This window comes from Phyllobates terribilis, unplaced genomic scaffold (assembly GCF_046119375.1).
Source record: "Phyllobates terribilis strain yellow unplaced genomic scaffold, ASM4611937v1 Scaffold_11__3_contigs__length_659146591, whole genome shotgun sequence".
Classification (NCBI taxonomy): domain Eukaryota; kingdom Metazoa; phylum Chordata; class Amphibia; order Anura; family Dendrobatidae; genus Phyllobates; species Phyllobates terribilis.
The window spans coordinates 336739279-336759176 of NW_027362771.1; the positions used below are offsets into that span (position 1 = coordinate 336739279).

At 40.0% G+C, this 19898-nt stretch overlaps 1 protein-coding gene across 1 annotated transcript in view; it reads right to left on the reverse strand.

The window, feature by feature from the left end:
• Positions 1 to 1068: 1068 nt before the first annotated feature.
• The window catches only part of NPTN (neuroplastin), a 101705-nt gene continuing 82875 nt past the window's right edge, over positions 1069 to 19898 (reverse strand). The window contains exons 7-9 of the mRNA XM_073652762.1: positions 19288 to 19309; positions 17593 to 17662; positions 1069 to 1329 (exon numbers count right to left, since the gene is read on the reverse strand). Of these exons, the coding sequence (XP_073508863.1) occupies positions 17602 to 17662; positions 19288 to 19309 (83 nt within the window). The 3' untranslated portion in view covers positions 1069 to 1329; positions 17593 to 17601. The remainder of the gene's footprint in view (positions 1330 to 17592; positions 17663 to 19287; positions 19310 to 19898) is intronic.

Sequence of the window (19898 nt, forward strand, 5' to 3'; positions counted from 1 at the left end):
TGCAAAAGGATTTAAGAATATACATGATCGAACCAATATTCACTTATAAAGCATCCCACCTAATATATATATATTTATGTATAAATAGTCTCTTAATATCCAGGCATTTTAAATATTTTTTGTTTGTCCCCTAGTTACATTTGGACTTGTGTGAACAGTTATTTATCACATTTGCATTAGATATTTAAAGGAGTTATCCAGGTCCTAGGTATTGATGATTAATCTACAGGATAGGTCATGAATAGCACATCGGTGGGGGTCTGACACCAAGCATGCCCATCAATCAGCTGTTACTTGCTCCGCCACTGGACCCCACAACGATCTGCTTTGATGAACTATCTTGTAGATAGGTCATAATAATTTTTATTTTTATAGCGCCAACATATTCCGCAGCACTTAAGGGGGACTTATACAATCAATACAGAATAAGTATATCTCATATCAAAAGGAGTGAGGGCCCTGCTCACAAGCTTACAGTCTACATCAATACTTAAGCCCGAACAACCCCTTTAACTTCCCAATTAAAAAGCCATAGTGATACTTGGTAACTACACAGCAGAAAAACACCCCCTTGAATAACATTCCTTTTAAGCCTCCTTCATTACATAGTACTGGACATTTGGTGAGGGAAAGCACAATATTCCAGTACATGACACAATGGACAGATGATATATTGAATATTAAGCATTGTGGCAAATGTTAAGCTCCGGGAAGCAGCCCTACATCTTACAAAATGAACACTTCAAGCAACAGCTGTGCTATTTCTTATTCCATATTGAGGACATTTTTCTTTTTATAATTGTTAGGAGAATGTTCAAGGTCATGAAAATGATGCTATAACATTCACAAGACATCCAACAATCAGCTTTAAAAAATAAAATGATACCTTGGTTACAATAGATGCATCCAGCTCAATTAGAAAGAATTTAAAATACATGCCAAATATACAAAACAGGGAAAGAAAGAAAAAAAATATAAAATAAATCTGCTTTCCGGACCTCTACTCTCCCTTCGCAAGGCATACATTATCTATATTTATATATATATATATAATATCGGAAGTGATTAAAAAAAAAGCCACAGCACACAAAGCTGCATATGCACTCTATTTTCGAAGCTCCTTAATACCCAATCCATTTTTAGTCTCCATGGAGGCTACATAAGGCATGCTTTAAAAAAGTAGTTTTGTACCCTCAGTCACATGAAAAAAAAAAAAAAAAAAACACACAAAAGGAATATTGAAGTCTGAAGATCGCCTGAAGATACAACTTCATAGCAATGTCAGCTCTTTAGAAGGATAATTTGTTGTCTGTTCCAATCCATGAAGCTCTATAAGAAAAAAAAAATCATCAGGCAAACAGAAAACTATTGTGCTTGAAATAGATATACAAATACACATACTGTATCTTACAAGACATTGGTGTTTGTTATGATTTCATTTTACATATTAGGCCTGTTTCACACCTCATTTTTGTGACGTATATGAAGTATCTGTCTACTGTAAAAAAAAATGTATTTGAAAGGCTAAATTTGTATTTAATTAAAATATATTTGGTAAAACATTCAGATGAGTATGTTTGTTTGTGCACAAATCTGTTTGGATTTTTTTTTCTTTACAGGATACAAGTAAAAACTTTCTGCTGCGATTTTTCAACCACATACTTTTTTTTTCCTTTTAAAACACTGCAACATATGGAAGACTAATACACGTTTTTTGTCACACGTCTGCATTTTTTTTTTTACGAGTCAGTCACAATATCCTGACACTCCTTATCCCTCCGTCATTTAAAAACAAAACAGATCTCTTTTAAAAAAAATTTAAAAAGGGAAGATGCAATGTATGTGTTAAAATGGATATACCGTATTTTTCGGACAATAATACGCACTTTTTTTTCCCAAAAACATTTGGGAGGAAAATGGGGGGTGCGTCCTATGGTCCGAACGCATCTTACTGTTGGTGGTGGAGCGGGAACGCAGGGCAGCGGCGGAACAAGAGGTGAGGCGGGCCAGTATCTGGCTGGAGGCTGGGCCAGGCCGGGTGCCGAGGCTGGGCTGGCCGGGTGCAGAGGCTGGTGTTTTGCTGTGAATGGAGTGGCAGAGCAGAGTGAGCCTCTTTCCTGTGGCCGCAGCCATGTTCCTGAAGCTGTGATATACAGGAAAATGGCCGCCAGAGTCGGCGCATGTGCTCTGCACAACCGACGGCCATTTTCCTGTAGACCACAGCTTCGGAAAGATGGCCACGGCCACCAGAAGCCGCTCACTCTGCTCTGCTACTCCACTCACAGCAAGGCCGCGGCACCAGGCCCCCAGCCACCCAGGTACCATGCCCCCACAGCATGTCTCCACTTCTGTCGGCTTCCTGAAGGACCCTGCCTCCTGTGACCCCAGCTCCACCGCCTCCCAGGTAAGATATCTATTTAGACTATAAGATGGGCCCCCATCTAAAAAAATATATTTTTTCTCCTATTTTCCACCCCTAAATTTGGGATGCGTCTTGTAGTCTGAAAAATCCGGTACTTGCTTTAAAATACATCAGTGTTACAACAGATCATTTTTTTTGTTAAAAAATAAAAACATAGCTTTCAAAAGTTAGGATAACATGGTGTGGAACCTTATGCGTTTGTTAAGAATTCTTTTTATAGGTAGAATATATAAAAGGTATATTTTAATAGTGTTTAGTAGAAAGATTTTCTTCGGTACCGAAAGGTTTGCAAAACAAAGTCATACATACAGTTGAAGACTTAAGTTTAAATACACATCACCCATATTCATTAAAACATAGTTTTTCACAATTTCTGATCGTTTTTTCAGTCAGAATTTTTAATTGTATGATTTCACCAACATTTTCCCTTTTTACTTCCATACAATACAACAAAGTTATAGTTTAACTTACAAAAAAAAAAAACGACAAAGAAAAAAAAAAAAAAAAATACACCAAACAAACCCTATGGAAATAGGATCATAGAAATGTTGTCCTTATGATATACAGCCACATTTAGCAAACTATAAAATCTTTTTCCCCATCTGTCCCAGCAGAACATTCCCTGTATAAAACTTAATTCTATATACAGACACAGCAATATCTGAATATTTGATGTATAAATCAAAAAACGGTGTGGAAAAACATTAAAATAAAAAGTCAGTGCCGTAACCTTGGTGTTAAGATCGTAAAAAAGGTCCCTATATGGGTTTGCAGCTAACAGCAAGTTTATATACAGTATGGACAAGGAATCAAATATTGTCTCTAAAAAGGCTGTTAGATGCAAAACCCGGGGAGAGTTTAACCACTGACCCCATACATTTATAAACCTTTGTAATGCATTTCTTTTCATACAAGTTTCTCTTTCTAAACATAGGATATTACCATAATTTGAGGACTATACAGACGCACCGGACCATAAGACGCACCCCAAATTTTGGGGAGGAAAATAGGGGGAAAAAAAAAAATCTGACAGCAGCATTTAACTTGCACTTACAGGAAGCGCGTCACAAACCCACCTATCAGCTCCCCTGTCATATGATCACAGGGCGCCAATGGGTTGGCATGACAACATGGGACTTGTAAAATTTCCTATGAACGCCAGCCTGTAGGAGATGATTTTTGCTACATATAGCTGGGCTGAAGTCCTAACGGTACTATCTGTAAACGGCGTAGCAAGAAAAAATGCCAGAATTACGTTTTTTTGGTCGCCGCAACGTTGCAATAGAAAGCAATAACAGGAGATCAAAACATCTCATCTACCCCAAAATGGTATCAAAAACGTCAGCCCGACGTGCAACATATAAAGCCTCACCCAGCTTCAATCCTGAAAAATGGAAACACTACAGGTCTCAGAAAACAGCTTCTTTTTTTTTGGGGGGGGGGGGGTTAAACAAGACTTTGGACTTTTTTCACCACTTAAATAAAAAAAAAAAGAACCTATACAATGTTTGGTGTCTTCAAACTCATAAGGACTTGGGAGAATCATAATGGCAGGTCAGTTTTAGCATTTAGTGAACATGGTAAAAAACAAAATTGTGGAATTGCACTTTTTTGCTTTTTTGCAATTTCACGTCACTTGGATTTTTTTTTCTGTTTTCCAGTACACTATATGGTAAAATCAATAGTGACGTTCAAAAGTACAACTCATCCTGCAAAAAAAACCCTCAAGGGAAAAAAATAAATAAACGAACCTGATTATTGAACACCATAAAGAGGAAAAAAAATAAAAATGTTAAAAATAAAATCAAATGCCATAAGTACGGTTGCTTAACTGCTGCAACTTTGCTTAAGAATGCAATAGTATCAATAAAATTGTCCACTCACCACACAAAAAAAAACAAGCCATCACACAGCCTAATCAACATAAAAATGAAAAGTTTTTTCAGCACGCAGATAAAAGACGAAATACTTTACAAGTTTGGCATAACTAATTGTACTAAAAGAAAAAAAGGTTTTGGTACAGTGTTAGCCAGTTGAAAATAAGATTGATTGTTTTCAGTGAGAGAAACAAAATAATAATCTTGTAGTTATTTTATTTTTGTTAGCCATTAAAAAGCTATAACTACATTATTTTGTTTCTCCCACTGAGATCAATTGTAATTGTACTGACATGGAGAATCGTATTGCCAGGTTATTTTTTACAGCACAATGAACACAAGACAAAACCCCCTCAAAAATTGTGGAATTAAAAAAAACAAGCCTTCATTTTGCTGTTGAAAGCGCAGAAATGAAAAATTGCACTATACCCGAGGGGTTAATTTTCATTGGAATTGATGTCAGGGATTTATGATGTCCATTTCTTAACCTTCACTTCTGTTGTCCTATGCGATTGCAGATTGAAAAATCGTAAGTGTGTGCAATATACACACTATGTGGATTCCTCTCTAAAGCCAGATCGATACAGTGTTTGCTGGGCGAGCCAGAGGTCACTTCTCAATGTAAATCTACCAGAGTCAGAACGAGCATCTCAGAGTTACATTGAGAGCTTGTGATAGTTACCTCTAACTTCCGCTAAGTTACAAATTGCTGTCATAAGATGGAGTATCAGGACCAAAGCGGCGTCGGGAACAGCTGAAGATAGCGGCTGGTAAGTAAAATACGGAGGTCAAGGAATTTACATTAGTGCGACCACTCTAGCGCTGAATTAAAAAGAAACACTAAAATTGTACTTTGAAAGGTTATGCACGCCATCATGCAGATTATTTTTCTAGTTTATTTGCTTAATAAATGGCAAATTAACCAAGCTTTCTTAATGGTTATTAAAATGTTCCAGTAATTTTCTGCTGCAGTGTTTAAGTAATTCAACTTGCTCAGTGTTTTGTAAAATGCTACAAATCCATCAGAGCTGCTTAGTTCTCATGGCACTCTGCTCTTCACCTCCTTTTTCTCAGAGTTAGTGATGCTAGCAGAAAGGGGGTTGTACATAGATCTCCAGAGTGTGGAGAGGGAATAATATCTACAGACTTAGTGAGGGCAAAGAAAACAGTCTACAGACAAGGAAAGCATATGAAAAGGAAATTCGTGCAGGATGGACAGATACAGAATCTTCGTTATTTGGGCTCTGCATGCCACCATTTTTTTTTTCATTTAAAATAAAACAAGTGAGATGCAATTGAAGTATAAACTTTCAGGTTTAATAAAAGGGGTTGAACAAAAATATCCTGTGAAACTTTTAGGAATTGGAACCATTAAGTAATTTGCCAAACTTTATCATAAATGAAATGTTCATTTTCAATACTCTGTAGAGAATCCTTTGCCGCCAATGACCCAATTCTGGGTTTCCTCTATTGTGGTGCTTTGCCAGGTGTTTACTGCATCTGACTTCAGTTGTTGCTTGTTTGTGGGTCTTTCTACCTTGGGAATACCCCTTTAAATACCAAACCCTATTCCATCTCCAAGATCATATTCCAATATTTAGTAGGTGTAATAATATTATTAGCAAATACCTCCAATTAGAATACCTAAGGTCCTGCAACGCCTGCTGTGAAGAAATGGCAGCAGAGAGACCCCGCAGAATCCCACTGCTGCCACCACTTGTGATGGATCCACACCCCTCCTGACGTCACTATTACGTCAGACGGATCATGTGATACGGATCTGCCCTTTGCACCAAAGTGACGTTCCGCACCCCTTCGAGGACGAGTAAGGTCAGATCGGTACAGCTCTATACAGACACCCCCTGTCCACACAGGTACAGGAAGGCACCAGGGAGTGAGAAGAGGTGGCCCACTCAGCCACTGATGTGGCACTACACTCGCTCACACCCCTGACAGGCTGAGAGGCTCCTTCACTAGCTCCAGTGAAGCAGAACCTTGTCCGCCTGGGAGAGCTGCCACCAGTTTCTATTAGATATAACGGACTTGTATCGAGCTAAAAACCAGCCCTATAGCGTGTTCGTCAGACCGAACAACGGACATGAGAGTTCGTGGATCGAGATAAAAATAGCAGCCCAAGGTTAAATTATATATTTAATCTCTGTAAGGTCACACTAGACATAACGCTATATACATAAGGGTTATACATACATAATGGTCAGAGATGCAAACACACTAGTGGTACAAAAGATATAAGCAGAACTTATGAGTCAATTACCAGTTAGTCAGATGAAAGGCCTGGCTTGTGGGGGGAGGGGCTGCCACATGGAAGGCTTGTGGGGCCCTCTTTCTTTGTTGCAGGACTTCGCCCATGCAATGTATCCTCGTGACCTCCCAGGGACAGAGACCCTGAGCTACCTGTTGCTGGAGCGCTTAACCTCTCTGGGTCACTGCCACTCCTGCCTGAGCCTAAATCTTCACCCCTGGTCTCTCTCAGCTAAAAATTCACAAAAACTAAAATGGGCTATAGCTAGTGATGAGCGAGCATGCTCGCCACTGCTCGGTACTCGACCGAGCATCTCAGTACTCGAGATGCTCGGAGTTCGCCAAGTACTTGCGCGATGCTCGGGTCCCCGTCCAGCATGTTTGGCGCTCTTTAGAGCGCCAATCTTGCAGGGATTGTCTGCCACTCACTGTAATGCCACAGCCATGGTGGTTGTGGCATTACACTGATTTCCCAAATCAATGGGAACAGTGCTCACAGTGAAACATGAAACGTCGGCAATTCATCAGCGGCATACACCGGTACCCGACAATTTAGAACAGAAAGAATAGAGCATCACACACATATATATATATATATATATATATATATATATATATATATATATATATATATATATATATATATATATATATATATATATATATATATATATAATCTAAGTACAGTGACAGTGTTGGTTACTGTACTTGTCATTTAGTGTTAAAATAAAGGATTAAAAAAAAAAAAAATTGGCGTGGGGTTCCCCGTAATTTTAGTCTCTAGCGGAGGTTAAGCAGACGGCTGGGGCAGATGTTTGAAGCCTGGTAAGGGGTTAATACCCACAGAGTTTCCCAGGCTACTAATATCAGCCCCCAGCTGAATACCTAGCCTTTAATAACTATTAAAATGGGGGACCCAAAAAGAAATGACGTGGGGTCCCCCTATTTTAATAGCTAGCAAAGGCTAGGCAGACAGCTGGGGGCTGATATTAATAGCCCAGGAAGGGTGCCATGAATATTTTCATTTGCCGGCACCGCATGAGCAGGAGAATTCTCCCATGCTGTCAGTGACGTGCATGAGGTGAGCAGAGTTCATTGGACATGAACTCTGCTCATCTGGATGCTGTCACAGCGAGACACTGAGGAGCTTCTCAGTGTCTGTGGCATGGCAAGCTGGATGGCAGCGTTCTGCTGCGATCCAGCCTGTCATGTCAATGTAGCAGAGCTGAAGCCATCCTGGGAACCATGGAAAGGTAAGAATGAGGTTGGTATATTATTTTACTTTTATTGCAGAAGACATTGGCTTCAGCTGGAATGGGCGATACGGTAAGTAGAGTTTAATTTAGAACATTAAAGGTATGGGTGTTTATTTCAATTAAAGGATTTTATTCTGGGTGTTGGTGGTTTTTTTTTAACTTTCACTATGGGGTTAGTAATGGGGGTGTCTTATAGACACCTCTCCATTACTAACCTGGGCTTGATGTCAGCTGGCATTATAAGCTGACATCAACCCCCAGCCCTATTACCCCATTGCCACCGCTACAGGGCTGTGGGAAGAACGAGGCTAAGTGCCAGAATTGGCACATCCTATGGATGCGCTATTTCTGGGATGGCTGAGGGCTGGTGTTTCTAGCCTGGGAGGGGGCCAATATTCATGGCACCCTTCCTGGGCTACTAATATCAGCCCCCAGCTGTCTGCCTAGCCTTTGCTAGCTATTAAAATAGGGGGACCACACGTCTTTTTTTTTTTTTTTTGGGTCCCCCATTTTAATAGTTCGTAAACGCTAGGTATTCAGCTGGGGGCTGATATTCGTACCCTGGGAAGCTCCGTGGGCATTACCCCCTTCCCAGGCTTCAAACATCTGCACCAGCCATCTGCTTAACCTCCGCTAGACTAAAATTACGGGGGATCCCACACCAATTTTTTTTTTTTTAATAAATCCTTTATTTTAACACTAAATGACAAGTACAGTAACCAACACTATCACTGTACTTAGTTATATGAAAAAGTTTGGGCACCCCTATTAATCTTAAGCTTCATGTTTTATAAAAATTGGTGTTTTTGCAACAGCTATTTCAGTTTGATATATGTAATAACTGTTGGACACCGTAATGTTTCTGCCTTGAAATGAGGCACTTGGAAGTCAGTAAAAAGTAGGTAGGAGTATTTAAAACAAGAAAATAAGGGTGCCCATACTTATGCACCTGTCAAATTTTGTTTGAATGCAGATTGCACATTTTCTGTTAGTACAATAAACCTCATTTCAAGGCAGAAACATTACTGTGTCCAACAGTTATTACATATATCAAACTGAAATAGATGTTGCAAAAACACCAATTTTAAGAAAACATTAAGCTTAAGATTAATAGGGGTGCCCAAACTTTTTCATATAACTGTATATAGGTGACTGACATGTTTCTATCTATCTAATCTATGTGTGATGCTCTATTCTTTCTGTTCTAAATTGTCGGGTACAGGTATATGCCGCTGATGAATTGCCGGCCGAGTTTTTTATAGAGACGGGTGCATGAAAATCGGAGGGCACTAGCGTGTTCCAAGTGCCCTGCTATGTTTTTCATGCACCCTCCAATATACCCTGCCTGCCTGACTGCCAGGGCTGTGGAGTCGGAGTCGGAGTTAGTTTTGGTCGGAGTCGGTAGAAATGTACCGACTCCAGCTTTAAAAAAAAGTTGTATTAATATTTCATAATTGAACTTTCATATGAATTTTATAAATGTTACTCAAATATATATGTTCTATCAAACTATAAACAACAGTGATAAGCAGTTCTGCTGGAGATAGAGACATTTCTTACTTCTTGTGTGTCACTGTTCTCCACTGCCCTTATCTAATCTTATACTTGGTTAACCTCATGCTGCCCCAACCCCCCTACTTACAATGTATGAAACTGAAAGTGAAAATGTGTTGCAAATTCTTAGTAGTAAAGCTCCTCCTCTAGACTAGATGTTTACTAGGTGTGCGTCTTCCAAGCATCTCACAGCTGCTACTCAGAAGAGGAAGACTGTAAGAAGTATTATCCTTTCAACAAACTTTGCATCAGTTAACTGAGTACATGAGGAATAACTGTATTACTGACCACTATATCAGTTGTACAACCTGGCAATAATTTTGTACAATTGTTTTTAGGAAAAACAATTGTCATTTGGATTGTAAATGCAGAATTAAAAACCTGAGAATGTCAAAGAAGCGTCACATTAAATCAGCTGTATTTGAACATTTCACCATCACTCAAGATAGAAAACATTGTGTCTGTCAGTGTATGACAAATGATCCAGACGAAAGCAAATGCTGTGAAGCCAAGATCCGTGCATATTCAGGCAAAGATAAAAATGCTCCTACCAGAGCTTCTAATCTAAAGAGACATTTACAGCGCTTTCATCCAGAAGTACTGAAAGCAGTGGATGAGAGACTGCATCCAAACCAATGCCCAGCTCTTCCAGCCAAACAAAGGAGCAGAGAACTTTGCAGCCATCAGTTGCAAGATATTTTGTCAGTGATAAAGTTACTGTGACAATGACAGTAGATACATTTAAAAAACAGATCATAGAGCTTGTTGTAAAGGATAGTGTGCCTATTTCATTATTTTCACGACCAGCTTTTATGTGTCTGAATGGGGAAATGGCCCGCAAGCTTGGTGTTTCTCTGGAGAGAGAGTATTAGAAAATTAGTAATCGAAGAAGCTTTTAAACAAAAGGAAGAACTTACAGAAAGCGTCCCTTGAGTTTTATTTTCTTAAAATGGATACCTGCACACGTCACAGAGTGAACTATTTTGCCATCAATGTCCAATTTGTTTGTGACAAAAATGAAATAGTTACCAAGACATTGGCAGTAAAAGACACCAAAGCTCATCACACCAGTGAGTTTCTCCAGGTCTGGTGGAAAAGGTTCTGCAAGACTATGAACTTAAAAATGAACAAGTTCTTTCTGTCGTAACTGACAATGCTTCAAATATGATAAGTACTATTAAGCTAATGAATGAGAGTAATGATGGTGACCAGCAGCTAGAAGAACATTCTGGGTCCACAGACACAGAAATGTTTGAAATAGAGGAACACAGTATTGTAACTGAGGAGCAAACTGAAGTTGCTTCAGATGAACAGCAACATGATAGTTTAGATGATCTTGTTGAAACTGTGTCAATACGTTCTTTCATTCATCACATGCGCTGTGTTGTGCATACGCTACAGCTGGCTATAAGAGACTGTCTGCAAGAAGGACATGCTGCTGCACTGATTGGCAAGGTGAGAAAATTGGCTACTGTTGCCAGAACCCCTAAAGTGGACTTAATTTTGAAGAGACGTGCTGGAAAAGGGGCAATTATTGATCAAGCCACACGATGGGGCAGTACTTACTTAATGATTCAGCGCTTGGTTGAACTGAAAACCTTTCTTGTAGACATGGCTAACCCTCAACTGACGCTAAATGAAAGTCAGTGGAATCAGGTGACTGAGCTGGAAAAATTGCTAAAGCACCCATTTACAGTGACTAAAAAATTACAAGCAGAGGACTTAACTCCAGGTATTTTCTTAAAGGAGTGGAAGAACCTGATGTTTCGCCTGTCCCAAAGAGGAGGGTTAATTGCAAGTGGCATTGCTACATCAATGAAACAGAGAGAGGAGCTACTATTACAAAATAACATTCTTTTGGCAGCAGTTCATGTAGACCCAATGCATCGGATTCTTCTAGATGATCAACAGCTAACTAAAGGAAAAGAAGCTCTGTTTGAAATAGCAGTAAGGATGAAAGGGTTGCAGAACAGTCAGGAGGAACAAGAAGAATTTGGTCGTACTGCCACATCTTCACCCTCATCAACTGATGAAGAATTTAATTTCAAAAAATATTTGGATCACAAGGACCGTGCAAAGCGTTCCCACATAGAAGAGTCATCCCCATCAAAGAACACAGCCAGTACATTTCAGCAGAATTTTTCATGTGCACTAAAAGAAATTGAGAAATTTGACCGTTCATCAAAAATAACAGTGCAACAAGCGATTCCTCTGTATCCTGACATTGTCAGAGATGTTGCCCGAGTGGTTACTGCTTAGCCACCAACCCAAGTTAGTGTAGAGAGGTTGTTCTCTGCTCTCAAAATAATTAGATCAGATTTGAGGGCATCCATGAAGGAGGATCTGACCGAGGCAATACTTTTTCGGAGGACAAATTTATAGATTTCTTCTTTTTAACTGCATAATAGTGTTTATTGCATATTTACTTACAAGAGTTTAGAAAAGTTTATAAAAGTTATTTGCTATATTCTAATTGTATTCTAATAAATATAGTTTTTGCTCTAAGTGGTCTGATTACTTATATGATGGTGAGAAACTGAATAAGCACGATGTTAATATTTTACAACCGTAAATTTATTGTTACGAATTGGCCATTTATGAAGGAGTCGGAGCCGGAACCTGATAAAATCCAGGAGTCGGAGTCGCAACTGTGGCTTACCGACTCCACAGCCCTGCTTTGCACGGTCCTTGTGATCCAAATATTTTTTGAAATTAAATTCTTCATCAGTTGATGATGAGGGTGAAGATGAAGATGTGGCAGGATGACCAAATTCTTCTTGTTCCTCCTGACTGTTCTGCAACCCTTTCATCCTTACTGCTAATTTCAAACAGAGCTTCTTTTCCTTTAGTTAGCTGTTGATCATCTAGAAGAATCCGATGCATTGGGTCTACATGAACTGCTGCCAAAAGAATGTTATTTTGTAATAGTAGCTCCTCTCTCCGTTTCATTGATGTAGCAATGCCACTTGCAATTAACCCTCCTCTTTGGGACAGGTGAAACATCAGGTTCTTCCACTCCTTTAAGAAAATACCTGGAGTTAAGTCCTCTGCTTGTAATTTTTTAGTCACTGTAAATGGGTGCTCTAGCAATTTTTCCAGCTCAGTGACCCGATTCCACTGACTTTCATTTAGCGTCAGTTGAGGGTTAGCCATGTCTACAAGAAAGGTTTTCAGTTCAACCAAGCGCTGAATCATTAAGTAAGTACTGCCCCATCGTGTGGCTTGATCAATAATTGCCCCTTTTCCAGCACATCTCTTCAAAATTGAGTCAACTTTAGGGGTTCTGGCAACAGTAGCCAATTTTCTCACCTTGCCAATCAGTGCAGCAGCATGTCCTTCTTGCAGACAGTCTTATAGCCAGCTGTAGCGTATGCACAACACAGCGCATGTGATGAATGAAAGAACGTATTGACACAGTTTCAACAAGATCATCTAAACTATCATGTTGCTGTTCATCTGAAGCAACTTCAGTTTGCTCCTCAGTTACAATACTGTGTTCCTCTATTTCAAACATTTCTGTGTCTGTGGACCCAGAATGTTCTTCTAGCTGCTGGTCCCCATCATTACTCTCATTCATTAGCTTAATAGTACTTATCATATTTGAAGCATTGTCAGTTACGACAGAAAGAACTTGTTCATTTTTAAGTTCATAGTCTTGCAGAACCTTTTCCACCAGACCTGGAGAAACTCACTGGTGTGATGAGCTTTGGTGTCTTTTACTGCCAATGTCTTGGTAACTATTTCATTTTTGTCACAAACAAATTGGACATTGATGGCAAAATAGTTCACTTTGTGACGTGTGCAGGTATCCATTTTAAGAAAATAAAACTCAAGGGACGCTTTCTGTAAGTTCTTCCTTTTGTTTAAAAGCTTCTTCGATTACTAATTTTCTAATACTCTCTCTCCAGAGAAACACCAAGCTTGCGGGCCATTTCCCCATTCAGACACATAAAAGCTGGTCGTGAAAATAATGAAATAGGCACACTATCCTTTACAACAAGCTCTATGATCTGTTTTTTAAATGTATCTACTGTCATTGTCACAGTAACTTTATCACTGACAAAATATCTTGCAACTGATGGCTGCAAAGTTCTCTGCTCCTTTGTTTGGCTGGAAGAGCTGGGCACTGGTTCATTGGTTTGGATGCAGTCTCTCATCCACTGCTTTCAGTACTTCTGGATGAAAGCGCTGTAAATGTCTCTTTAGATTAGAAGCTCTGGTAGGAGCATTTTTATCTTTGCCTGAATATGCACTGATCTTGGCTTCACAGCATTTGCTTTCGTCTGGAACATTTGTCATACACTGACAGACACAATGTTTTCTATCTTGAGTGATGGTGAAATGTTCAAATACAGCTGATTTAATGTGACACTTCTTTGACATTCTCAGGTTTTTAATTCTGCATTCACAATCCAAATGACAATTGTTTTTCCTAAAAACAATTGTACAAAATTATTGCCAGGTTGTACAACTGATATAGTGGTCAGTAATACAGTTATTCCTCATGTACTCAGTTAACTGATGCAAAGTTTGTTGAAAGGATAATACTTCTTACAGTCTTCCTCTTCTGAGTAGCAGCTGTGAGATGCTTGGAAGACGCACACCTAGTAAACATCTAGTCTAGAGGAGGAGCTTTACTACTAAGAATTTGCAACACATTTTCACTTTCAGTTTCATACATTGTAAGTAGGGGGGTTGGGGCAGCATGAGGTTAACCAAGTATAAGATTAGATAAGGGCAGTGGAGAACAGTGACACACAAGAAGTAAGAAATGTCTCTATCTCCAGCAGAACTGCTTATCACTGTTGTTTATAGTTTGATAGAACATATATATTTGAGTAACATTTATAAAATTCATATGAAAGTTCAATTATGAAATATTAATACATTTTTTTTTTAAAGCTGGAGTCGGAGTCGGTACATTTCTACCGACTCCGACCAAAATTAACTCCGACTCCACAGCCCTGGTGCAAAGCGTTCCCACATAGAAGAAGAGTCATCCCCATCAAAGAACACAGCCAGTACATTTCAGCAGAATTTTTCATGTGCACTAAAAGAAATTGAGAAATTTGACCGTTCATCAAAAATAACAGTGCAACAAGCGATTCCTCTGTATCCTGACATTGTCAGAGATGTTGCCCGAGTGGTTACTGCTTTGCCACCAACCCAAGTTAGTGTAGAGGTTGTTCTCTGCTCTCAAAATAATTAGATCAGATTTGAGGGCATCCATGAAGGAGGATCTGACCGAGGCAATACTTTTTCTGAGGACAAATTTATAGATTTCTTCTTCTTAACTGCATAACGGTGTTTATTGCATATTTACTTACAAGAGTTTAGAAAAGTTTATAAAAGTTATTTGCTATATTCTAATTGTATTCTAATAAATATAGTTTTTGCTCTAAGTGGTCTGATTACTTATATGATGGTGAGAAACTGAATAAGCACGATGTTAATATTTTACAACCGTAAATTTATTGTTACGAATTGGCCATTTATGAAGGAGCCGGAGTCGGAACCTGATAAAATCCAGGAGTCGGAGTCGCAACTGTGGCTTACCGACTCCACAGCCCTGCTGACTGCCTATATATTCTGCCTGCCTGACATTTAATTGAGCACTGTTCCCATCGATTTGGGCAATTTTTGACCTTCTGCAGACCACCAGGTGGACTGCCAGAAAAATGCTCGAGTTTCCCATAGAGTTACATTGGGCTCATTGCTCGGGTCGAGCACCGAAGTATTTCAATGTGCTCAACCCGAGCTTCGAGCACCTGAGCATTTTAGTGCTCGCTCATCACTAGCTATAGCTCTTTAATGGACGGTACTAGGGAGCAGGTTCTGGTGTCATCGGATTCAGCCGGGCCCTTGCTACGCATGGATACCAAGCACCGGGGACTCTTGTGGCCCCCGCAAGGCTGTGCCATGTATCTCCCTTTCCCTACGCGCTGGACTGTGCTGAAAGCCAGGGTGACATTCCCCATTCTCTTAGGTTTACAAAAATCTATTTGGTGCATCACTGGGATGTATCATATTCCCATAACTCGGTGTTGAATTATAATATGACACAAAGGACACCATGGCTTGGGGGTTGTCCTGTGCAGCTCACAGCTGTTGTGAGGTATATCACTCCCTGCCTCCTCCCTTGCCGGAGTGTCGAATTACACAGTACATTGAAGAGCTCTATAATCCCCGCCAAACAGGGCACAATGATTGACATGGGATTATCTTGAATATTCTTCACACCTGCATATGAGGAAAGATACATTGCAAAATCAGAAAACAGATACTACATTTCTAATTGGAGGCATTTGCGATTATTCTTCTTACACGTACTACATATTTGGATAGGATCTTGAAGATGGGAATACCCCTTTAAGCAAGTATGCAAATTGCCTATTCAGGGAGGAGGACTTTCACTTACTGCCACCTGTAGGTGCCATTTAATTTCCAAGAGGAGCATGTATAGTATATAAAAGTCTTCTCACTGACCATGCCAGAACTGGATTGTTACTTTCACCAAGAAAACTGCATCTGCAAATTGAGCTTCTGGTCTTGGCTTTTATCCTACGTCATGTGACAAGGCTCGTTAAAGGGTCAATATTGACTTTTAGGATGGCTACTTCCAGTAGGTGGCACTAGAATTCTAGTTTTCTTCCTCTTTGAAGAGACAATTTGCATATTTTCCAGAGGACCATTGCGGCTCGAAAAAGTCTCCTCACCTTGACTTGCTTAGCATGTTGCTATCTGCAAAGAGAAACAAGGAGATCCCAGTCTTAAGCATGTGAAATACATGCTCAATGGGGTTGAGATCTGGTGATTGACTCGGCCATTGCAGTATATTCCACTTTCTCTAGAAAAACTCTTGGGTTGCTTTCATAGTATGTTTTGGGTCATTGCCCATCTGTACTGTGAAGCTCCGTCCAATCAACCTTTCCACATTTGGTTGAATCTGAGCATAAAGTATCGCCCTGCACACTTCAGAATTCATCCAGCTGCTTCAGTCACATCAATAAATACTAGGGCCCAGCAACATTGGAAACCAAGCATGCCCATGCAATCATACAGCCTCCACCATGTTTTAAAGAGGATGTGGTGTGCTTTGAATCATAAGCCGTTCCAAGCCTTCTCCATACTTTCTTCATCCCATCATTCTGATACAGGTTGATCTTTGTTTCATCTGTCCAAAAAATACTTTTCCAGAACTGGGCTGGCTTCTTTAGAGGTTTTCCAGTATTTTTAAGGCTGATTAATGGTTTGCACCTTGCGACTAAACTAACCCACTGTATTTGCGCTCATGAAGTCTTCTCTTTATGGTAGACTTAGATTCTGAAACACAGACTTCCTGGACAGTGTTCTTCATTTGGGTGGATGTTGTGAAAGTGTTTTCTTCCCCACAGAAAGGATTCTGCGATCATCCACCACTCTTCTTTCGTGGACATCCAAGCCTTTTTCAGTTCTCAAGCTCACCAGTGCGTTTTTTGTTGTTTTTCTTATTTGGCCAATCCTAACATTTCTGCTCTCTCTCTGATGGATTTCTTCTTTCTTTTAAATCCAATGATTGTCTGTTACCCTTGAGAGCTCCTTTGACCGCATGTTGTGTGTTCACAGCACAGCTTTGAAATGCAACATATAGAATCAGCTCCAGACCTTTTAACTACTTAATTGATGATAGATTGAATGAGTTAAAGAAAGCCCATTAAAGAGCTTTTGAGATAATTGTCCAATTACTTTTGGTACCATGAAAAATATGGATGCAGCTACATATTGAAAAGCTATAATTCCTAAAACACTTAGGCTGTGTGCCCACGATGCGTTTTTTAAGCTTTTCCGCAGCAGCAAAAACACTGCAGAAACGCTTCAAAAACACATGGTAGAAGGCCTGCCATGTTCCCCAATGATAATCCGCATGTGCTGTGCACAAGCTGCGGAAATTTCCGCTGCGGATTATCATTGAGGAAAAAAACGCAGCACTACCAATTATTTTGCGGAAGCGCTGCGTTTTCACCGCCATTGACTTGCATTAGATCGCATGGATTACGCTTCACTAGATAAGCACATGCGGAATACAAATTGCTGGAATGAAAGTCTGTGTCTCTACATAATGCTGCTGTTCGATTAAGTGTCAAAACCTGTTGATATATTCCCTCTAAGCCAGAATTCTGGCTTATTAGAATATTAAATCTGCCTTATGTTTTCTTCCATCATAAAATGCTCCTTTACTTACCAGATTTGTTTAGCTTGTGTTTCTTTGCCTCAAGTTTTTATCTTTGTGGTTGTTTGTAGAGTTACTCTTCCTAAAAGAGTAAAGAAAAATGAGCATCAAACTTACAATGAACAATCCACAATATAGATGCTCTGACTCATTGTTTTTCTATCATATAGATAATTTCATAGAATGTTAACTATAACTTGTATGCAAAATTTGTATCTGTAATAAACTAGCTTTTTTTTGTTAAAGTGCTGACAGCAGAATTTGGAACAATACAATTGAAAACTTTTTGCAAGGCCACGGTCACATGCTCTGTAGTTGGTCAGTATTTTACATCAGTATTTGGAAGCCAAAACTAGGAGTGGGTGATAAATGCAGAAGTGGTGATTTTGGCTTACTAATACTGGTGTATGTGAACGTGGATTAAAGGGGTTGTCCACTACTTTATATGATCCCCCCAATGTATTCCCCCAGGGCCCATAAGTGTTTCTTTAAATACCTTGTGGTGCCTTTTCTGCCTTTGAGCGGCGCTATCACTGGCCGCTCACAGGCATCACGTGACCCCCGGCTGCAGCCGCCTCTGACATCCATTGACGTCATGACAAGTCCAGGCTGCAGTCAAGGGTCCCTCTTTTGCGTTCCACCGGTGGCTGCTGGGTTGCGGGCGGGGTTACCCCGCGCATCACACCCGGCATCCATCACTTGATCTCCCTCTCATTCACTGGGAAAACGCGCGGTGGATGCTGGGTGTGACACATGGGGTAACCCCGCCCACAGCCCAGCGTCCACCGCGGGGAGTGTGTCACTGATGTCACGCCTCACTTGACGTGACATCAGTGACGAGTCACGTGATGCCTCTGAGCGGACAGTGATAGTGCTGCTCAGAGGCAGAAAAAGTACTGCAAGGTATTTACAAAAACACTTCTGGGCCCCGGGGGGATACATTGGGGGGTTTATATAAAGAAGTGGACAACTTCTTTAAGGCTTTTTCTGGGTGCTACGCAGTTGATAAATATATACTTCTCCTGATGACCCTTAGAATCACAATCCTTGACATTAAATGTCACCAAATTATACTATGGTGTGTGGGTGCCTGCCAAGGAGGATGTCCCAATTTAACAAGTTATTTATGAAAGGTATGGCTCCTTTCATTGTTTATGGGACACGGCTTTTTCTGGCAGTCCCAAAGACAATTAATAGAGCAGTGGCATACATTGCAATCGCTCCATTTAAAAGGGTGCTCTTAAATTAGGCCCCATACACATTACATTAGACTAATGATGGCTGCAGATATTGACAGGTTCATCCAATGGTCTAATTTAGATGCCAGCTGGCTGATGGTGGAGAGAGATGTTCGTCGTGTGTGTCGGGTTTCAGACTGCCGATTGTATTGTTCTCCCGGAGATAAATTGCCGGTCGACGTGTCAGCTTTCTAATAGGGAACACAAAAGTGCTTGGCCGAACGAGTATGGAAGAGATGGCTGTGGGGCAAACGATAGGACGAAGCATTGTTTGGCCATCAGCCGTATAATATGTAGGGTCAGCTTTAGAATACTGCTTTTGGGATTGGTGGGAATCCCAGTGTGGTAGCCCCCAGTGATCAGTAAGTTAGCAAGCTATCCTGTGGATAAATGGTAAGTTTTGGATAACCATTTGCACAAGCACTGCAGTGAAACGAGGGAATTATATATATACAGATCATTTACTTACATAGGTCCAGCTGGTTCATCATCTGCACCAACAGCCAAAGCATTTTGTGAAGGAAAGGAAACCAGAAAAAAAAAATATTAGTAAAAATCCAGAATCATATTTTACACATGTTACTCTGTGTGGACGCTTCACAGTCATTTGCATCTGAAGGCATCTTGTTATTGTAAATGATTGGTTATGTTCTTTATAATGAAGCTCAAGTCTGATAGGCCATGAAGGACTGCAACGGTAGTGGACAGATTGTGGTGATTTATTGAAACCATCTTGTCCCCTAGTTCCAGTGGTTCACTGAGTAGATTTAATGACAAGACAAACCCAACATTTCAGTTGTAAAATCCTGCTGGTTGTTTTCTTATGGTCGGGTGAGGGGTGCCTGTGACCAGAGAAGGTCCTCCCTTAGCCAGGTGTAAATTTATATTAAATCTAACTTATAGGATCCCGCACTGCTTGTACAAGCTAGCATTCTTCCTGACACTTAAGATAATTGGAAATTATACTCCCATCAGACTTCAGCTACTTTTTTTTAGGCTCTTAGACCTTTATTACACTTTCTCCTTTGAGTATCAAGTTATTTTCAGGTTTCTCAAAACTATCAGAATATATTTTACAAT